Here is a 21,799-nt window from a genome sequence, read left to right as displayed (position 1 = left end):
CTATGAGACTGTTCTGCGATAACAAAAACTATAAAAACAGACATGCCCAGCTTGGCGTGCAAACAGGTGGAACAAGTATTTACCACGCTAAAGGGATAAGTGAAATTCCTGAGATTTAAAAACAAAAAACAATCAGATGTGAATTTCTTTTGGCTGTGCAATTAACCCTTTGATGCAATGGTCACTACAGTGGACAGGTACTCAAAATTGTTATTTCTTTATTTTTGCTATTAAGCACAGCTGTTGAAGACTTTATTGCATGTGAGCCCCTCCATTTGGACTTCAGTAACTCAAGCAAACATATTTCATGTTCAGAATACACGCTGTCCACTGAGATGGACATGTAATAAATGATTTGTAAATTAACAAAATGTTTTAAAAAATATGTGTTGAAATTAGTTTCATTGACACCTAAAAATGAATGAAAAAAATTGTTTAAAAATCATGGCTGAAGATCTCATAATTCATGCATCAGAGGGTTAATCACATCTGTATTTAAATTTTGATTTCAAATGATCACAAAAATAAATGGCAAAATGATTTTGTCGCATTTCACTATGTGAGAATGGTTTAATTCCTTGTTTGTTTGCTTATGCTGCTCTGAACAGCCAACACAAGTAATGATGACGGAGCAGTTTAGGAATGATAATGTCCTTCAGTCTTAAAACATCTTGGATTTGAGGAACTGTTCCATGGATTTCACATATGATGTGTGTTGATTCTAAAAACACGTTCAGAAGCCAATAAAGCGCTTATTTTCAAATGGGTGCAAACGTTATTTTTTAGGTCTTGTGTTAAAATATGTCCAGGACTACAAATGTGCATCACAAAAATTGGCGTCACTGAACCAGAAAAGGGGGAGGCACCTGGCTGCAGACCTCCACTGTCAGGCTGCTTCCGGTGGAGGCTCCACTGTCAGGACGGTCGGGACGGGAAATGCACGGCATGCATTACAAAATAAAACGGCAAACATACTTACACTTGTAGTTGATAGATTTTACATTATATTTTATATTGAAACCTATCAATTATTTCTCTGTAGTTCATATGTAGTTGTCATTTAACATAGTTACGTTGAACATTTTCAAAATGAATTAACTAATGGCCGGAATAGCTTTCAACGTAAAACGCTAACATGCGCTAACATACTTGCCGTCGTCATATTTCTAAATAAAATCCCGAATGCTGTTTTGGTTTAATCGCTCTCCTCACAAACACATTCATTTTTTATCAGAATGTCACTGGAAACTACGCAAGGCAGTTTCTGTTGAATGCTTTTTATGAAAACCAGACTGGAATTCATCAAAACTGTTGTGTAGTTCCATAAAAATAATTAGTTGTTCAGCCCCAACTTTTTCTAAAATTTTAGAAATAATGGGCAATTTAGAAACGTGTCTAATGTTTAGGCCAAGAGGAGTCCAAACTAGGTTTTACAAGTATAGGTACAGGGTACAGAGCATCATATGCGAATTGCTTCTGAAGTCCTAGAATCCCCTAAGGTGCTTTACAATGCAACAGTATTTCCTACAACACATTTACACGCAGATGGTGTTGAGCCACAGCTGCCTTGGGGCTCACTGAGAGAGGGGCTGCCATAGACTAGTCGTCCCCGGTCTTGGCCACGGACACATGAACTGAGCGGCGCGTAGGGCTGGGCAATATCGAAAATTTATCTTTATCGAAATTTGTGACTCTTTTATCGAGAAAAAATTTCCCATGCCAATAAATTTGATAATAAAAAGATGTGTGTAGATGGGCAGCGTTCATGTCCCTTTAAAAAGCTGTACCGCATTGAGTCAGGTAAAAATGTGACTCAATGTAATATGTGTAACAGCCCCATCTAGTGGACAACTTTTGTTTCTGAGCATAACTGTAGTTATCGTCCATTTATCGTTACCGAGGTGAAATCCTCAATATATTGTGATATTGATTTTAGGTTATATCGCCCAGCCCTAGCGAAGCGTGAACCTGCATCCCTCCGGTTATAGAGTAAGAATTTCACTCCTCTGTCACCATTTCCCTTAGTGCACAGGGCCTTAAAAGAAACAAACCAGAGCTCAGTGAAATATGATAAGTCCTCGAGTAACTACCAGGAGCAAAAGGAACATAGTGGAAATGTGCCATAAAATCCCTTTCCGAAAAAGGTTTCTTAATACCTAATGCCAAACTAATGCTATGCATGCCCTTCATGCAGATTTATATTACATTACAATTACATTGTAATTGTTTTTCATGATGTGTATGCAATAAAATTATTTGTACTGTTGTAACTGTTTTGCTGCCTCTTGGCCAGGACTCCCTTGTAAAAGAGGTTTTCAATCTCAATGGGACCATTGCTGGTTAAATAAGGTTTAAATAATTCAAATCAAATAAAAAATTGAACAGAAATGCCCGTATCTTACTGTTGGACGCTGCTGGTGGAACAGGTTGAAAGCCACCAGTTGGAAGGATGGTGCTCATCCTGTTGACCAGGTTTGCGACATTTCCAGACTTCCTCTTGGAAGGTGCAGCAGTCGGGTTTGGCTCAGTTTTTGTTTCCTTTTTAACTTCCTAAGAAAGATTGAAAATAGAAAAGGAAACAATGTTAAAGCTAAGGTAGAGCTGGGAAATATCCTGATATTTTTATAATAATAATATAATTTCAAACAAGATTACTCAGTAACATTTATATCGATAAAAATATACAACCAGTGAATTTCTAGAGTTAGCAGACGCAGCTACTGCTAGCTTGCTCCTTCTCCAAGTGGTCATTAAATGTATTCTCACACGTCTCCTCAATCAGGAAACCTCAGGGTCTATGTTCTGCCCTATTCTCTGCATTTGGCTTTGTGGTTTTTAATTATTTGGGGACATGTGTTCGTATTTCAGTGAGCCTTTACACGGTGGCTCCCGTCCTGATGGTTATTTTTATCCTGTTTGTGTGGAGATGCGAGCCAAACCCCCTCTCCTTCCAGCAGGTGAAAGAAAATGTTAGTTTTCATTGTTTTGTTATGCTTAGATACTGCTCCGTTACGAGCTACTCTGTTGAAAAAGTCTGTAAGGCCTGGGGTATGACAGACAGTGGCCTGAAATAAACACCTATAAAACAGCAACCGGAGAGTCCAAGATATTACAGTATGATCACTGATAGGAGTAACTTTAATAACTTTTTTTTACTCTGCTGATGAATTTAGGTACAGTGATCCCTCGTTTATCGCGGTAGGACTGGCCGCGATAGGTGAAAATCCGCGAAGTAGGGACACCATATTTACAGTACAGTACTATATTGAATTATCGTATGATCACATTCTCTTTTTGTGGGTAAAACTCAAGAAAAAAATTTTTTACTTGGTTTTTTTATAGTTTTACTACAAAAAGTGCATTTTATGATGAAATTGATGAAAAAAACAGGAATTTCTTGGTATTTCGCATAGAAAAATACCGCGAATCGGTGAAAAATACTGCGAATCGGCGAATTTCCCTTAAATAAGGCTCCAAAGAAAAAATCCGCGAAGTCGTGAATCCGCGATAAACGAACCGCGAAGTAGCGAGGGATCACTGTATACAATTTCTCAGGGCGGCTTGAGGGGAGTTCATTTGTGCACATTTTACAGGAGGAAAAACGTGGAGATATTGCAATTTGGAATTTAGCTAAGAGATAACAAGATATAAGCTTTGGTCCATATTAGGGATGCAGATATTTGTCACTTTACCTTGCGGAGGTAACAATCAACTCAAGATTTCCGTCAGCACATCCGAGCATTATCACTGCATCTCACCGCTGACAGTGCGCAAGTGGTGCGCTGATGAGGAGCTCGGAGCGCATCTGTGACGCACTCGACACTGTGTACAAGAGTGCAATGTCGAACGCGTTGGAAAGTGGAAACTTTTCTATCTTTCAGAGAGTCTGGTTGACTTCTGGTTATTTCTGTAGGAGAAATGTTTCCTGATTTTAAACTTTTGGCTGAAGCAGCGGTTGCTCTTCATCACCTGCTTCGAAACCAGTGTGGCAGCGGAGCGTGGATTCATTAACAACATTTAACAATCATGACTCTGGCTGAGGAAAAAGTCCAGAACCTCTGGGCCTCTTTAGCAAGCTCCGTAGACACATTTGATTACACACAAGCAGGTGACCAGCTCAGGTTTACGAGGAGCAGAAGGAAGGTGTGCTCTTGCCATAGCAGGTGAAATGTTACTAATTTAAGTGAAATCGCACTGTGTATATGTTACTGGGGCACTCTGATCAACGTGTTTGGAGTAAATATTAAAAATGAATGAAAATTTAAGTTGAATGTGTGTCACTATTTTCTTTTTTATTTTTTTATTATTTTTTTTTTACCGTGTCCTGTCTGGCTGCGAAGCAAGCAGAATTGATGTCTGAATGCTGGTGACAAGCCTTACAGATTTACTCTCAGGTGGAGCATCAAAGCGTTTGCTTTTAATGTCACGCCTGATACTTAAAACTTTATTGTTATTGTTGTTGAATGCTTTGTAATTCCGACCAGACACGGAGACAGAGGTGAAAGAGAAAGGAAGAGAAAAGGTGGAGAGAGAGGAGGGGGGGGGGGTTCCACAAAAATAAACAATGAACAAGAGTCTGCTTCTAAACCTGCAGAAAGACAAAAAAAAAAAACAAAAGGACACAAAAAAGGGACACAACAACAATACAACAAGATCTACCTATCACTGCGTCAACTTGATGAAAAAAAAAAACAAAAAAACAATATATATATATATATATATATATATAATCAGCATTGCTTAACTGAAGAATCACGATAATAAATCACAACGCATTAAGTGCCCCCCATAGTCTTAAGACATGTGTTTAACGTGCCCAAGCCCATACTTTTGAGAGCACCATGTGAGCACCTGTGTGTGTACACGCGCTTGTTTATGTAAGGTTTCTCTATAGGAGCGTCCAACAGAGAGTGTGAGGGACCACAGATCCGCCCCCCAAAGATGCGCAGGAGACGGGGGGAGCTCCAAGTCCCAGAGATCCAGGCGTTGCCCCAGAATGCAGGAACCCCAAGGAGACTGCAACCAGAAAGGCCCCCGCCCCCCCCCCCCGAGAGGCACAGAGGATCGCCCCGGGGGGCCACAACCAGCAGCCGGCAGAGTCCCTGGAGATACAGGCGGCAAGCCCACAGGCCCGCCCGCAGCCTCCCACCCCCTAGCCGGCCGAGCCCGGGACCCAGCGACCCGGGACCCAGGGGTGACCACCCCCGCCGGGGACCCAGCAGAGCCCAGGGACCCAGACCCCACCAGGCAGCCACCGGGATCTATCAGGCAGATGCCAAAATCTTAAACCCCCAGACCCGGTTGCCACGAACACTCAGGCAGACCATGGCACAAGCCCCCACACCAGGTGTGGCAGGGGGAGGGGGGACAAAGATCTATATCATCAAGAGAAGTTCCAGGAGAGGGGAGGAGTCAAAGGCCCCACCTGACATATACAGTCATACACAAACACAGTCATACACTCCCTCCCTCATGCTCACACATGCACACACAACCCAAGACTTACAAAAATGCACGCCGGACACCCACTCATGCTCCCCATACACACCCTATTAACTCTGGTCCCGGTACTGCTGCACATTGGGTACAACCATCACCGGTAACCAGAGTTTGACCCTTTCTGCTGGGGTGATGATGAGCAGGCTCCCCCGCCCAACGCTGAGCACAGCAACCCACCACCCCAGACCCCAACCAGACGGCCAGATCTCCCTCCTAGCCTCCAGCCCCAGGAAGCCAAGCAACAACAGAGGTGGCTAAGACCCCTAGTCTCCCTCCGCCTGCTCCAATATAGTGTTGTGTGATCATGAGGTGTATTCCATGGCTGTGGTGAGCGGGCAGTGCGGGCATCATCCGGCATACGCCAGCTGATGCCACCGCACCACCCCACTTACACCCTCAGCCATCAGTGTCTAAGTGCGGTTTAAAATTGGAAGTGGGCACCTGCACTCGGGAGGAGGCTGAAATATCCCCTTGCCAAATGCCATTGAATGTGCTCACTCCCAAGGCCCTAAGTGTGTGTTTGTGTGGAATGTCGTCAGTGGAAGTGTATAAGGTGCAAATAAAATTGGGAGGCAGGTTGCCACAGGAATGCGGAAATGGGATCCATACCCGCACTCCCTGACTTGCCCACCCCCCAAGGTCCTATGTGCATGTTTGTGTGATGATGTGAGGGAGCAGGAGGAGAGAAATATGCGGGGATGGGGAGGAATGGCTGGTTGGGCTTAGCCCTCCAGGGAGCCAGCTCCCCCACTGGCCCCAATAGGCACCTCTGTTGTCAAACTGCCACCCAGGGCATGGAGACCCCAGCCCATCCTGCCAGGGCCCAAAGCAGCAGCATTACAGAGCCTCACGGAGTCCGAGGGCACCAACCCAGCCCCATCCCAGCAGAATATCTATGCCCACCCCTGCATTTGCACAACTTCCAGAATATATAAGACATGGGACATCCAGGTAAGGTTTGGTCCTCCCCGTCCTGGACCTCCCCCTCCCCTGTGATGGAACGGCAGAGGAGCCAAGGTCTACCTGATGCCCCCGAGCCCGGGCCAGGCACTGCTGAGTGTTCCTGCCTTCTTCCCGGCAGCATACATGTCAGGACCCGACCCCCAAGGCCCCGCCCAGATCCCCACACGGGGCCGGCCACCCCCAAACCCCGAGCCCCCAGGCCCCCACCCAGACCCGCCCAGGGGCATTGCAGCCGCCAGGCAGTGACCCATGGCCGCCGCCAAGATCCCCAAGGGGCCCCACTCACAACCGCCAGCAGTCCACCCCCCGAGGCAACCCAAGCACCTCCAGAGGGGGGCAACAGCCCCCCAGTCCCAGACACCCCCAGTGAACCCACCTCCAGGGAACATCCGGATACTCCAAACTCAGACCCCACACCCCCCCACCCACACCATCCCGCAGGACAACATCAATGGCCCCCCACCCTCGCTATGTGATGGAACCGATCAAAGGAGCCCAGAGAGATTGTGTCACTATTTTCAAAACAAAAGTGAAGTGAAATAGATGCGACCTCTGGCTGAGAGCAAATCCCCCCTCCTCAGAGTGTGTCCGAATTAGAGCCCTGCACTGAAGCTCTAGGCCTCGGGTCGGCCCGGCCCGACGGCCCGCGGGCCGGGCTTCGGGCCAACGACTGTGTAACTACCTCGGACATGGGCCGGGCGCCTTTAATTGTAATCGAATTCATGAAAAAAAAAAAAGAACTGAAACACTTGAACGCAGCAGCACCTGCCTGCTTCTCACACACCGTTAGCTCAGTTAAGGTCTGTGTGGTTTATAAATGCGCCGATATAAACGAATTCTCAAACTGCTGATTGAAACATGTGCCCCTATTCTAATAAGCCATTTTATGTCCACTTTGATATGTCAGAAACCGTTGGTTTATTCTCATGAAAACGGCAGAATTCTATTTTTCTGTGAATAAATTTGCTCTGCAGTTAAAAAAAAAAAAGCATTCATTGCTGTTTTTTTTTCTAATTGGAGAGCGACTTTTCAGAGTGGCAGATGAAATTTACAAACGCTATAATAATTGGGGGCGTTTATTTAATCTGCCGCTCTGAAAATGCGCTCTGCAGTTAGAAAATTAGAATGCTGCTTTTTTTCTAACTGCACAAGAGCGCTTTTTCAGAGCAGATTAAATTTACAAATGCATCCAATTAATGTAGTGTTCGTAAAGTTCATCTGCCGCTCGAAAAATACGCTCAGTTAGAAAAAAAGCTGCATTAAATGCTGTTTTTCTTTCTTTTCTTTTCTTTTTTTATATCTTTTTTTTACTGCAGAACGCTTCTCACAGATAGTTAGAACGCTGAGCATTCTATCACGCTAAAACATTATGAAAGGTTAAAAAAAAAAGTCGGGCTCGGGTCGGGCCAGAGAATCCTGAAAACCTTCTCGGACCGGGTCGAGCTGGGGCTCCACCCCCTCAGGCCGAGCCGGACACGGGCTCAGATTTTAGGCCCGTGCAGGGCTCTAGTCTGAATGCAGCAGCGACTCATTTCATTTCCTACACAAACTCATAAAAGCGTCACAATTTGTAAGTTGTTACTTTTAATTGTCAATAGAATATAAAGGTATTCAATAAAATATAATATTCTATAAAAATATGGATTATCAATATCATTGAACTTTTAATGTCTGATTGATTATGAAACTTGAGACTGAACCAACTTCAGATGTTGCTGGTGGGTTTTATATATTATTACATCACTGTTGTGCATTTTTCTGTAGAACCTGTCTTTCTGTTCTAAAGGTGTATTTATTTTTACTTACATGTAAATGTGTACATCCCTATAAAACATAAATGCTCTGAAACATTATCAACTGATATTTCTTTTTACCCTGTTTTGTATATTTAATATTTGGTCAGTTTATTGGTATTTTTTATTAATCATGTTATAATGTTTGATTTTGGCTAATTAAGATTCAACAGTTGGTTAAATCCAGTGTTTAAAAACATCCACAGCTGTTATAAGTGATTAATAATTAAGCATTCAGATAAGATGCCAAACATCGAGATATCGGCCATGAAATCGGCAGCACTTATCGGCCATCGGCTGACCACGACCGCCTCATATCGGTATCGGCAATAGAAAAACAAATATTGGCCGACCTCTAGATGTTATGTCTTCTTTAAAGGTCTAGAACATTGAAAAACTATTTTTAATTTTTATTTTTTGTTATTAATTATTTCTGATTATAATCAGTCACTCTTAGTGTTTCATGCAGGCTGAACAAGAAAATAGTCTCCTACATCTATCTCCTACATTAGCTTCTGATAGAAAACAGACGGTGAAACTCTAGGATCTCAAAATCCTGACAGATCTACGTCTTACTGCCACTTAACATTCATGGACTCTCCCATCTTGCCTCGTGACGAGAAAGGCTGTTGTTGGTTTAGCATCCAGGAAACAGCAGAGAACTTATCAGCTGATAGAAGCTAACTGTTAGCATGATCAAGTCCGTCACATCGCAGAAATCCTTCACGCTTGCGTTATTTGTGGGAATGAAACATCAGCGTTGCAAAGCAGAGTCAGTGGTAGTCACATTGCTGTTATCCAATCAGAGGAGAGATGTCCAAATATCAGGAAATAAGACTCCAAAGATCGAGGTGTTTCTCAATACCAAAGAACCTCACCTTGATTTTTTGGTCCCGTCCCAATTGCTTAGGAGATACGTCATCAGGAACCGCCAAGGCGTGCTCCAATGTTCATGTTCTACCGAGGCATCTGTTCTCTGTTTGTTAGCCGTTAAGCTAGCTGAGCAAGAATACACGGGAGGTATGTTGTGGCCTTGCTCAAAAATTTCCCAGAATACACCGCTGTATTTTCAAAAGGATGGCGAATCAGAAGCCGGCTGCTACTTCAGGGACACATTTCAAGTTTAAATGTAAGTCAATTAATTGTTGCTATCGGGCTGAGATGTGAAATGTTTTTTTATATATCCGAATCTATGGTTGGTTAGTTGCTTAGTAGTTGCAGCTTCGGTGGCTAGCAGGTAGTAACTCGCTTACATATTTAAATGAACATATTTATATTTACACAATTTAAAAAGTAAAGTCTGATCCATTTAACCATTTTCTTTGACCAGGAAGGACAGTGTTCTCGTAAGCAAGGCGCCTGGCCTTGGAACACATCGCCAGAAACACGCCCGCCATCTGAAGCCACTTTCTCCTCTAGCTGACTTGTACTTCCTGATTCAGAAGCACCATAGCCCCCCATATGACTTATAGGACATGCATACCTACTGCAAATGCATTGATACATGAGTGTTCAACACCTTCAAACAGATCAGATTCCACACAGACCCAAGTACAGCTAAAGGGAACGGTCGTAAAGCCTGATAACGTAAACCATGTTAGTCATTTATTTCAAATCTTAATTCTTCAACCAAACAGAAACTGATAGGTGCTCAATAGTTATCTTACCGTGTCCCCCTCAGACATGATTTCTATCTTATTCACTCATTCTCACAGGAAACAGCATGTCAGATGACTCTACTGTCAGGAGCAAAGTTCAACAACACACCTCACAGGACTCACTATCCCAGCTCAGCCACAGCAGCAGGCCGATTAGCAGATTACCTATCTCACTACAGAGGATTAAAGGATTGGAGAAACATGAGTGATGGGGGGGGGAAGACGACCGTGACTCATACCGAGTTACATCAAGAAGTTGGTGACTGACTCACAGACTTGTACTTGTGAAAACCTTTGAGCCACGCCTGCTACACTGGCAGACCTGGGACCTGGGAATGTCTCACGCAGGACATTTTTCATCCACGTAGGACAATGTCCGTTAACAGTGGGTGACCTCTAGTGGCCTCTGACCTTTACATATTATACATATTTTATTGTGGCAATGATCTGTTGAAATAATTTAAAGAACCATCAGTGTGATTATCTGAAAAATTCAGAAAATGAGGATTAAACAGTCCCTGTGCCCAGAAAACAAACCTACAGAATTTATCAGGAGATTATTAGAGATCACCATATAATTATAATTAATTACTATGAAACACCAGAATAGATATGATAATAAATGCTGTAATGGTTCATAAGGGTTATAGTCAGTGATGCTACTGTTCCTTTAAGGGTTAGGGTTTGGTGCTGAAGAGAGAAACTGAAAGTTGGAGATGCCGGTTTATCTCAGCTGTTTGTTAAACTACTCGAATGAACTGCTGTTGAGGACAAGCTGTCTTTTCTGTCTGGTGTTTTAGTTCACAAATATCACAATAATAAGAAATGCCCTTAAATGACCTCGTGTTTGTAAAACAGCTGCTTAAAGGGACTTTACGGACTTTTGAATTTGTGTGCTCGCGATTGCCCCCCTCAGGCCAAAAGCATAACGGCAGCTTCAATAGTAGGCTAATGCACGAGGCGCGCATGCTGTACGTGCACACTCCTTAACAAAAATAACAGCTGAGACAGTCGTGTGTGTGTGGGGGGGGGGGGGGGGGGGGGGCAGAGGACAGGAGAACACGCAGCTAATTAATTAATTAATGTGGTTCTGTAGCTTTCTCTTCAGCACAGCCGACAAAGGTTTATGATGGGTCAGTCCTCCTGCATGCTCAGATCATTCCCTTCCCTTGCTTGAAAAATTGTTCCAAAATGAAAGTTGAACCCACATCTTTTTTATCTGTGAATTCAATGCCGTTCGGCGAGTCTCAAATAAAAATTTGGGCATCTTACTGTAAAAAAATATACCATTAATGTAAAAAAGAAACTCTAAATAAACTATGTTCACACCCAGAATCAAACCCAGGTCTTCTGCATGAGAGTCCGACGTCTTACTAGGTGAGCTAAAGCGCCAGTGATGTCCCTTGTATCTGTAACTTTTATATCCTTGATGACAGCTGAAACAACGTCAAACCAAAGAACGGTTCGGAGCGAAAATGGCTATTTTGTTGCTAATTTGCAGGAAATATCTAGAAGAAAGTTCTACAGAAAGAAGCTAAGGGTCCTCAGAAATGTAGCTAGCTTTGTCACTAGGCGTTAGGAACAGCGACAAAGTGGCACTGCCTCTCTCTCTGCTGCTAAAGCTACGGATAGCAAATGCTACGGGCGATGCCTGAGCGTGAACGCGCATGAAGCAGCCTGCTCGACCCGAGCATCTCTCTTTTTCTGTGATTTTAAAGAAAAATAGGCAATCACAGTAAAAATGCCAGGGCTCATTCTACAGGACCAGGGCATTGCAGGAGAACGTATGAAGAAGACATTTATTATTTCTACACATGTTTTGGCTGTCAAACTTCCATATTGTCCCTTTAAAGCTTCTGGTGTGCCGTGTGCAGATCTATTAGAATGCTCTGAAGAAGAGCTGATGCAGAGACCAGGGATGATCTCTGATGGATTATTGAAAATAATGTCTGTGTCACGGAATCAGAGCAAATTATCAACAGTTTATTTGATTTCGGCAACTTCAGAGAAGAGGCACGTCATATTGTGCAACAGTTTCAAGTTTTTCATCGGATAATTTTAAAACAAGTCGGTAATGTCCAACTGCCTGACGTGTTTGCATAAACACTGAAGTTACAGCACAGGGCTTCAGAAAGGTCTATAAAAGCTGCTACACTTTTTCCTGTCTGAAATCCTCTACTGTATTAGCCTGGCCTGCCAGACTCCTCCTCTGCTTAATTCTGCACAAAGAAAGAGTCTGGCAACTCTCCTATTCAAAAAGCCCCACCCCCTGAGAATTCTAACCGTGCCAATCAGCGCTGAGTAGCGTACGTCACACACCACAACGCCGAGTTTGTCATAAACATGGCGACTGAAGTGAAGTTCACTGCGGTTCTTTCCTCTGCTCTAAATGACTTGGACACTCTGTAAAACCACAAGTAGAAGCGCTAAAAGCCTTTCTTCTAAAAAAATAAATAAAAATAAAAAATAAGATGTTTGCGCCATTGCCAGACGCTATTTTTGACTACAGCTAAAAAACTACCACATTGCATGGTAGTCGGCATTTCGGTCTTTATTCCGATTTGTTATTTTTGAGCTGGCTAGTCCCGCCCCTCAAGTGCCTCTCTGCCTGTGAGTTACCAGACTCTTTCTCTGCGCAGAATTAAACAGAGGACGAGTCTGGCATGCCAGGCTACTAATGTATGGTAGATTAGGGCGAAAAAGTCTAATTTTCATGAATACTGATAAATTTGACCAAGAACAAGGGAAAACCAGTTCAAGTTCCCAAGACGTGGTGGTATCAAACATCTGTCTCTAAATCATTGGATCAAAAACATTCTGGTGTTCTTGTGAAATAAAGCACTTCACAAATTGTTTTTCTTGTGGGAGTAAAGTAGTCCTTCACCTACAAACTTAAAAGTTCCTAGAGTGTCTCATAGCCATTTTCTTATAACATGTTTTATCCTCAATCACACAAACAAAATTTACATTTTTTTATGTCCCCCCCCCCCCCAATGTTCACAGCTCTCAGTTCACCAACAATAGACAATTACAATCAAATGCAACACCCTTACTACTTTTCCTCCTCCTCCATGTAATTAATTAGTATAATTTATTTATACTTCTCTTTAAACGTATGCAATGAGGGACTTTGCTTTAGATCCTCACGTAGCTTATACCAAACTCTTACACCTGTAGCAGAAATACAAAATGACTTTAATGTTGTTCTAAAATATGCATGCCTTAAGTTAAGTTTGCATCTGAAATTATATAGGTTATCTGGTTTTATAAATAGCATTAATAATTTGTTTGGTAATAATTTCCTATGCACTTTAAACATGAATGTTGCTGTATATAGTTGAAGTAAATCTTTAAATTTTAGTATTTTAGAATATATAAATAACGGATTACTGTGTTCTCTAAATCTAACATTGTGAACGACTCTCAGGGCTCTCTTCTGTATGATAGACAAGGGTACAATAGATGTTTTATAAGTGTTACCCCTAGGGCTGTCGCGATTGAGGAATTCCCCCTGCGGTGAGTCAGGGCAGCTCAATATTGCGATATGCGATATTATTGCACCTCGTTTTTATTTATGTACTTAGCAAATTTGTTTGTTAATTTCTAAACTCATGGCAATATTTCCTTTGAAACATTGTGCTTACACATTTAAAAAATGTTAGAAAAAAATACATGGCCATTTTTAACACTTTATTGAATGCAGATCAAAGGGCAGTAACGGCATTCTCTGACTGAACTTAAAAACAACATTCAGGAGGTTTAACTTTGAAATGCAAATTTGGCTGCACCATCTAACAGAAATAAAAAAAAGTGCCCTACTATCTCCTCAATCAGCGCGGACTTTACCTCTCCGCATGCGCTGTCGCGAGATTTAATCAAGTGCGGTAATTGCGGTGGCACATCATGCAGCGCGGTGGGCTTATTAATATCGCGATATATTGTTCTTGCGATTATTGTGACAGCCCTAGTTACCCCATACCTCTACACAGTAAATAAGATAGGGATAAATCAATGAATAATAAAGGACATGGAGTGATTTATAATCCAAGTACTGCCGATCTTTATTCATAATATAGATTCTTTCCGCAACCTTATTATATACATGTTTAATTTGTGGTTTCCAACTTAATTTATTATCCAAGGAACTTATGTTCTGTTACTTGCTCAATTTCACATCCGTCTATTTGCAGCTTAACCTCAGTTTTATTAGCCATACCAAACCGCATACATCTGGTTTTTGCTATATCTAATGTAAGCTTATTTTCAATAAACCACTCTTTAATGACGCACATTTCAATTTGGACCATCCTTTCTAAGTCGCTAATATTATCTCCTGCACAGAAAATAGTGGTATCATCGGCAAACAAAACAAATGTCAGTGTATTTGTTACATTACTCAAATCATTAATATATAATAAAAATAATTTTGGACCCAACACAGACCCCTGTGGTACTCCACAAACAATGTCCAACCATGAAGATGAACATTCTCCAAATTTCACAAACTGCCTCCTCTGTTGTAGACAGCTTGTCAACCAGCTCAACACTACACCCCTAACCCCATACCTCTCTACCTTTTCAAGTAACATTTTATGATTAACCGTATCAAAAGCCTTTTTTAAATCAATACATATCCCTAGAACATGTTTCTTCTGATCAATTGACGTTGTAATTTCTTCCAGACTGTACCAGAGCTAGTGATGTTGAACTATCCGATCTAAATCCATACTGACAGTCTGATATTATCTTGTATTTATTCAAAAATATTTCGAGTCGATTATTAAACAATTTTTCAAGAATCTTGGAAAATTGTGGAAGCAATGAAACTGGCCTATATTTCGTAAATTGATGCTTATCCCCAGTTTTATCTATTGGTATAACTTTTGCAACTTTTATTAATTTTGGGAATACACCTGATTGAAAAGACAAATTGCAAATATATGCAAGTGGTTTTGAAATTCCTTCTATCACCTTTTTTACCGTCATCATGTCAATGCCATGATTGTCAGTTGATGTTTTACCTTTACATGTTTTTACCATTTGTATTATTTCTTGTTCCTCTACAGCTGAAAGAAACATGGAATGAGGATTAGGTTTGATTTGTTTTAAGAATGGTGTATGCGGTGTTGAAGAGCTAGATATGTTTTCTGCCAATGCCGGCCCTATATTTACAAAGAATTTATTAAAGCTATCAGCCACATCACCATAATCATGTTTTACAATACTGTTTTCAACTAAATATTTAGGAAATGTATCATTACCTAAATTTGGTTGAACTACATTATTTAATATTTTCCACACTTCTCTAATATCATGTTTAGCATTATTCAAACTTTAATAATAATACTCCTTTTTACATATTCTTATTATATTGGTAAGCTTATTCTTATATATTTTATATTTATGTTCAGCTTCTGGAGTTTTTTTTATTTATAAACAACCTGTACAAATTAATTTTCTTTTTGCAGGCACACTTTATCCCCTTCGTCATCAATGGTTGATTATCCCTTTTGTTTGAGCTACTAAATTTTGTCAAGGGACAATTCTTATCGTCGTCGTCGTCGTCGTCTTCCTCCGCTTATCCGGGTCCGGGTCGCGGGGGCAGCATCCCAACTAGGGAGCTCCAGGCCGTCCTCTCCCCGGCCTTGTCCACCAGCTCCTCCGGCAGGACCCCAAGACGTTCCCGGACCAGATTGGAGATGTAACCTCTCCAACGTGTCCTGGGTCGACCCGGGGGCCTTCTGCCGGCAGGACATGCCCGAAACACCTCCCCGGGGAGGCGTCCAGGAGGCATCCTGACCAGATGCCCAAACCACCTCAACTGGCTCCTTTAGATCCGGAGGAGCAGCGGTTCTACTCCGAGTCCCTCCCGAATGTCTGAGCTCCTCACCCTATCTCTAAGGCTGAGCCCAGCCACCCTACGGAGGAAACTCATTTCGGCCGCTTGTATCCGCGATCTCGTTCTTTCGGTCATTACCCAAAGCTCATGACCATAGGTGAGGATTGGGACGTAGATCGACCGGTAAATCGAGAGCCTGGCTTTCTGGCTCAGCTCCCTCTTCCCCACGACAGATCGGCTCAGCGTCCGCATCACTGCAGACGCCGAACCAATCCGCCTGTCGACAGGCGGACAATTCTTATCATACAATGAAATAAATATTCTTACAAAGGTGTCATAAGCCTCGTCAACATCAGTTTGCTGGTACACTTCCTCCCATGTATGTCTTAATAATTCCTCCTTCAAGGCATTAGTTGTATTAACTGTTCGTATACGTCTGTACCTTATACTATTATCTGGATTATTATTCCTATAATTATCATCATAAATTATAAAAATTGGTAAGTGGTCAGTAATATCATTAACTAAGAGACCACTTATTATATTATTCTCTATGTTATTTGTTAGTATATTATCAATTAATGTTGCACAGTGTGAAGTTACTCTAGTTGGTTTAGTAATTGTTGGGTAAAGGCTTAAACTATATGCTGTATTAATAAATTCATCTATTTGCTTCAATTTGTTAGATTTAGGAGATCAATGTTAATGAAGATTGTCTTCTGAACTGTTGAATAGGTTCCTTCAAACCATTTTAAAAAGGCATGCGTGTCAGACCCAGGTGCCCCGTATACACAACTGACAGCAATGTTTTTCATATTAGACTTTGATATTTCTATAGATATACACTCTAATAAATTATCAACTGAAAATGACATTTTTTTTACAACTTTGTAATTTAAATTCTTATCAACATATAGTGCAACACCTCCTCCACTCTTATTTTGTCTATTAATATAATGGGCTTCATAGCCATCCAATTCAAAGCTAAGGTCACAATCATCCTTCCGCCATGTTTCTGATATTGCTATTACACTGAATGTGCCATTGGTGTCATCCAAATATTCTTTAATTCTAGTAAAATTTGCATGAATACTCCTACTATTAAAGTGAATTATGGAAAACTTGTCCTCAGCCTTTATAAGCTGGTTAAACCGAACATCTGAGTAATACTTGCTACAACAAGAGATCCTTGAAAGAAAATTATTTTCCGGATCCAAGTCACTTTCCATGTCCATAAAATTGTATTCAGTGTACTGAAAAATTTCAAAATCTGTATCCTGACTATCCAGATTAACATGATCAGAATTAGTAACTATTGAATCAGTTGATTGTGAGTCCACCATGAGATTTAGCTCAGTTTGTATGTCATCATACCTCCATTGGTTTAATACTTGTCCAACTACTCCATACTCCTGATATGCAACACCTTCGCTTGTTCGGGAGTTCCCTTCAGTTTGATATATATTTTACAGTTTGAAGTCCATGTATGTTGAATTTTTCCTTCTTTTTTGAGGTATCTAGCCTTTCTTGCAATATCTGCGTTCTGTTTTGTGAGATGATCGTTCATGTAGGCATTGGTTCCTTTCAGCTTTTTACCTTGTTTGATGAGAGCCATTTTGTGCTTCCTATTGGAAAATCTTATTATCACAGCTTGTTTTTCACTGTTACTCCTTCGAGACAGCAGGTGACGTGCTTCAATGTTGCAAGAGTCCACTTCAACAGCCTTCGTCTTGAGGAAGGTTACCACCTGTTGTTCCACAGAAGTATTTTCTTCCTCATCAGGCTGTTGACCATTATTGGTATTAGCTACTGCTCGGGCGTATGTTTGGGGTTTAATCCGTAAACCACTGATGATGACATCATTTAGTCTGGTGTACTGCTCCAATTCCGTCACTTTTGTCTCTAACAACAGACGCTTGTATTTTTCAGCATTCTGCAGGTGGAGAGTCTTTACTTCCTCCACTAAGTTCAAAATGGTAATCTGCTGCTTTCGGATAGTAGAAATTTCCTCTGTCATAAAGTCCAAGGATTTTTTAATGTCATCTCCTTCTTAAGCTGTAATTCCTTTCTTTGGCCCCATGTTGGATCAAGCTGGCACCTGGTATTGCCCAGGGTCGGCCCGGGCCGGGTAGCGTAGGTTGTTTACATATCTGGGTGGCCTGGTATTTTTCCGGGCCAACCAAGGCTCATTCTCAGCCCTCTTCTCGAGGGGGTCTGCTTCAGGCCGACCAGGACCAACACACCCACTGCTGACAGCAAATTCACACCTTCCATTAGAGCAAGCCTCTGATTGGTGGGTAGAATCAGCCCACATGGGCTTAAGACAAGGATGTGTGGAATCAACCGGGCCAGGCTGGGGCCGACTGGGGCTACCCGGCCCGGGCCGACCCGTTACAGATGGGAATGGCCCACAAGCGGCTGGTAGGTGGATTGTGGCCTGGAGCTTCTGGCTTACCCCTATTCACAAACCTTCTCGCAGTTGTGACCTGCTGCAAACCTCGTGTTTGGTGTTAAATGTGTAATTTGCCTGAAGCTGACCTCCTCCTCAGCTCTGTGACCTGTATCCTCTGTCACATCAGAGACAGGAAGAGGCAGCTAGAGCTCCTTTGTAAATGGCAAAAGGAGAAAAAAAACACTAAGTGTTTGGAAAATCCCAGATTTGCTAGCCCATAGGTTTGTTACTGTGCCATCAGCCAGCCATACAGAAAAACAAGCCCCCAGCATTTCTTTCTTAGTCGCAAAATGTTAGATAATTTTGTTAAAATTAAAACTCTGCTCTCCCACCTTTACGAAGTTGTCTGGGAAAACTCCCCTCTTCCCGTTAAGTTCTCCTTCCATCCAGCCATCCTCGTCCACGAGGCAGCGCACGTTCTTGATGACATCACCGGGTCGCAGGGTCAGCTCATCATCGTGGAGCGCATCATAATCAAACTCCACCAGAACCTCTGCTCCAAAGACAGCAGAAAACCACAATCAAATGGACGTCAATAAGAAGAGTGGGAAAAATATACTAATGATAACAAAATAAAAAATATGGTTACATTTATTTTATTTTAGTTTATTTAAAGTCGACACTGATTTACTCCAAACCATGTCTCTAATTTTTTAGCAAAACCTCACTTTGATTTACCATAAAATGCTGGGATGAACTACAGCTGTTACTAGATTACAATTAATCCTCTGTTTTATGTTCAAATTAGGCAAGATAAATATAATTTACTACATAACAAGTTCTGAATTTATATCCCAAAATGAAAAGGTTCCTTTCGGCGAATCTCTGGCCGTGGCCGCTCTGAGCTTTATTTTGTGTTATCTCTCTCTTATCTCTTGTGTTATTACGCAATCATGAACAAATAATTAATAATAATAATTAGCATAAGAAAAAGGCCACAAGAACATATTAAGAACAGGAAAAACTTGATTTTTATCAGTGTGTGTCTTTCACTGAGATTGTGTTTAAGATGTGCTTCACAACTAAAACTTTGACCAGACGGACCTAATTAAATAATTAGTGATTTTAAAATGTGGATTTCAATGTTGTGTGTTTACATAGGACACAGTTTGGATGATGCCTGGGCAACAAGAACCATATCTCTCTGTAAGAGTTGTCAGCTGCTTCTCTTACAGCTGGAAGAAGAGAAAAGCCCTGGCTGATGTGCAAATACAGCTGGGTCTACCAGGTCACCAGCTAACCACAGAGTCAGCCACTCGCTGGGGATCAAGACTACAGATGATTGAGAGGGTAATTGAGCAGGAAGGGACACTTTCTAAAGCCTTGTCCTCTGACAAGAAAACCTGACCACTTGTTCCCACCTGGCAGGACATTGAGGTCCTGGAGGCAATCAAGAAGGCTCTGAAGGGGTCAAGACTTCACTGACACTCTCTCAGGAGAAGAGTACGTCACCCTTTCATACATCAGGCCTGTGCTTTACCTGTTCACCAACAGTCTCCTGGCACATGAAGAGGGAGATACTGAGCTCTGCAAGTCCATCAAGTCCTGCATTGTGGACTACCTCAACAGCAAATATGCTGATCCGTCCACCTATGACCTGTTACTGGATCCCCGATTCGAGGCTACGTACATTTCAGGTGAAAAACTTGAAGCGCTAAAACATAAAGTCATCACAGAGGTGGAGTCTTTGCCCAGTGACCCGGTCAGCTGTGTGCCTGAGCTGCCTGACCCAGCTGGGACTGATAAATGATAAATGACCCGCACTTGTATAGCGCCTCTCAGAGTAAGGACTCCAAAGCGCTTTACACTACAGTGTATCATTCATCCATTCACACACTCATTCACACACTGATGGTGATGAGCTACGATGTAGCCACAGCTGGCCTGGGGCGCACTGACAGAGGCGAGGCTGTTGGTGATTTTTGCTTCTAAATCTTTCAAAACATTCAGCTCATTTTGAGTTTAGCTAAGCTTCAGCTTCACTTCAGCTATTCAGCAATTAGTTTCTGAATTCGGCTTATGCTACTCAATTCACAGTTCAACTAAATATAGAAACAAACTGTTAAACTAGTGCTACTCAAATAACAAGTGTTTAGAAATTTTTGCTGTCCAGATTTTTAAATAATGTTCAGATTTCAGTTTTCTGCTGTTTAGGATTGTTTTCTCCGTTCTTCACTTTTTGTGCTTATTTACATTTTAGTGATTTTTGCTTCTAAATCTTTCAAAACATTCAGCTAATTTTAACAGTTTTGCTTAGTTTCAGCTTCACTTGAGCTATTCAGCAGCTTCAGCAATTAGTTTCTGAATTCAGCATATGATGCTAATTTCACAGTTCAGCTAAATGTAAAAATTCAACTGTTAAACTAGTCCTACTGAAATAACAGGTGTTTAGACATTGTAGCTGTCCAGTTTTTTAAACAATGTTCACAGATTTCAGTTTTCTGCTGTTTAGGATAAGTTTTCTTGATTCTTCACTTACTTTTTGTGCTTTTTTTGGTTCTTGGTGCTTTTTGCTTTCACATCTTTCACATCATTCAGCTCATTTGACAGTTTAGCTTAGTTTAGGCTTACTTCAGCTATTCAACAACTTCAGCAATCAGTTACCAAATTTAGCATAAGCTGCTAATTTCAAAGTTCAGCTAAACTGTTAAACGTGTCCAACTGAAGGAACAGGTTTTTAGACATTTTAGCTGTCCAGACTTTTATACAATGTTCACCAATTTCAGTTTTTTGCTTTTTAGGATTATTTTTCTCCATTCTTCACTTACTTTTTGTGCTTTATTTGCTTGTTGGTGCTTTTTGCTTCTACATCTTTCAAGACATTCAGCTCATTTTGACAGTTTTGCTTTGTTTCAGCTTCAGTTCAGCTGTTCAGCAGCTTCAGCTTACAGTTTCAGCTATCCAGCATTCAAACAGCATTTCTGCAAGAAATGTAAATTTTTCTAGTTATTATTTATCATCTATTTATTTACAGGTTCCATCAGTTAATGTAATAATTGTCCCAAGCATTTTTGTGCCTCCTCTTTCACAGCAATCAGATGTGCGCAACACACACACACACACCAATCAGGGGCACGCAGTATGTATGCAGCGCTTGCAGGTACAGTGGGTGTCACTCACTCCGACTCCTCCAACAGGGTCTGGCTCTGTGAGCCGTTTCGCTTGTGAAGGACTCTGGAGCTCAGGGTTAGGGTTAGAGTGTTCTGCTAACCTGCAGGGTTATCCAGAAAGTAGCTAAGGGTTACCAGAAATGTTTCTAGGTTGTTCGCTAGGTACTTTTAGAAAACAGTCAAAGAAGGGGATCTGAAAAGTTGGTAATGCTGCTGAGAGGTGCGCACAATTTGCAACTCAGAATAAACCATGAGGGCGGAGCAAAACATCAGCTGGTTTTCTTTTAATAATCTTCTAAACTCAGATATGTTCTTGAGCGAGCTATCGGTAGCTCGCGAGCGACGTGCTTGAGACCCCTGCTCTAATGAATCACACACTACTTCCTACCATCTCAATAATCCAGATGTGGAGCGAGATGGGAACTGAAAGTAAGATAAGATAATAAGATAAGAACAACTTTATTTATCCCGAGGGAAATTCTTGT

At 41.7% G+C, this 21,799-nt stretch overlaps 1 protein-coding gene across 3 annotated transcripts in view; it reads right to left on the bottom strand.

Annotated features, from left to right (window-relative positions):
* The window catches only part of cd2ap (CD2-associated protein), a 73,853-nt gene that overhangs the window by 37,764 nt on the left and 14,290 nt on the right, over positions 1-21,799 (bottom strand). For 2 of the 3 annotated variants that reach the window (XM_054735979.2, XM_054735980.2), the window contains exons 2-3: positions 18,537-18,697; positions 2,403-2,550 (exon numbers count right to left, since the gene is read on the bottom strand). In XM_054735979.2, coding sequence (XP_054591954.1) covers positions 2,403-2,550; positions 18,537-18,697 — 309 coding nt within the window. Of the gene's footprint in view, positions 1-2,402; positions 2,551-9,922; positions 10,064-18,536; positions 18,698-21,799 lie in introns of those variants that run through there. The other variant, XM_054735981.2, reaches the window with a different exon arrangement.

The sequence above is a fragment of the Nothobranchius furzeri genome, chromosome 2 (genome assembly GCF_043380555.1).
Source record: "Nothobranchius furzeri strain GRZ-AD chromosome 2, NfurGRZ-RIMD1, whole genome shotgun sequence".
Classification (NCBI taxonomy): domain Eukaryota; kingdom Metazoa; phylum Chordata; class Actinopteri; order Cyprinodontiformes; family Nothobranchiidae; genus Nothobranchius; species Nothobranchius furzeri.
This window is presented reverse-complemented; position numbering and strand designations above follow the sequence as displayed.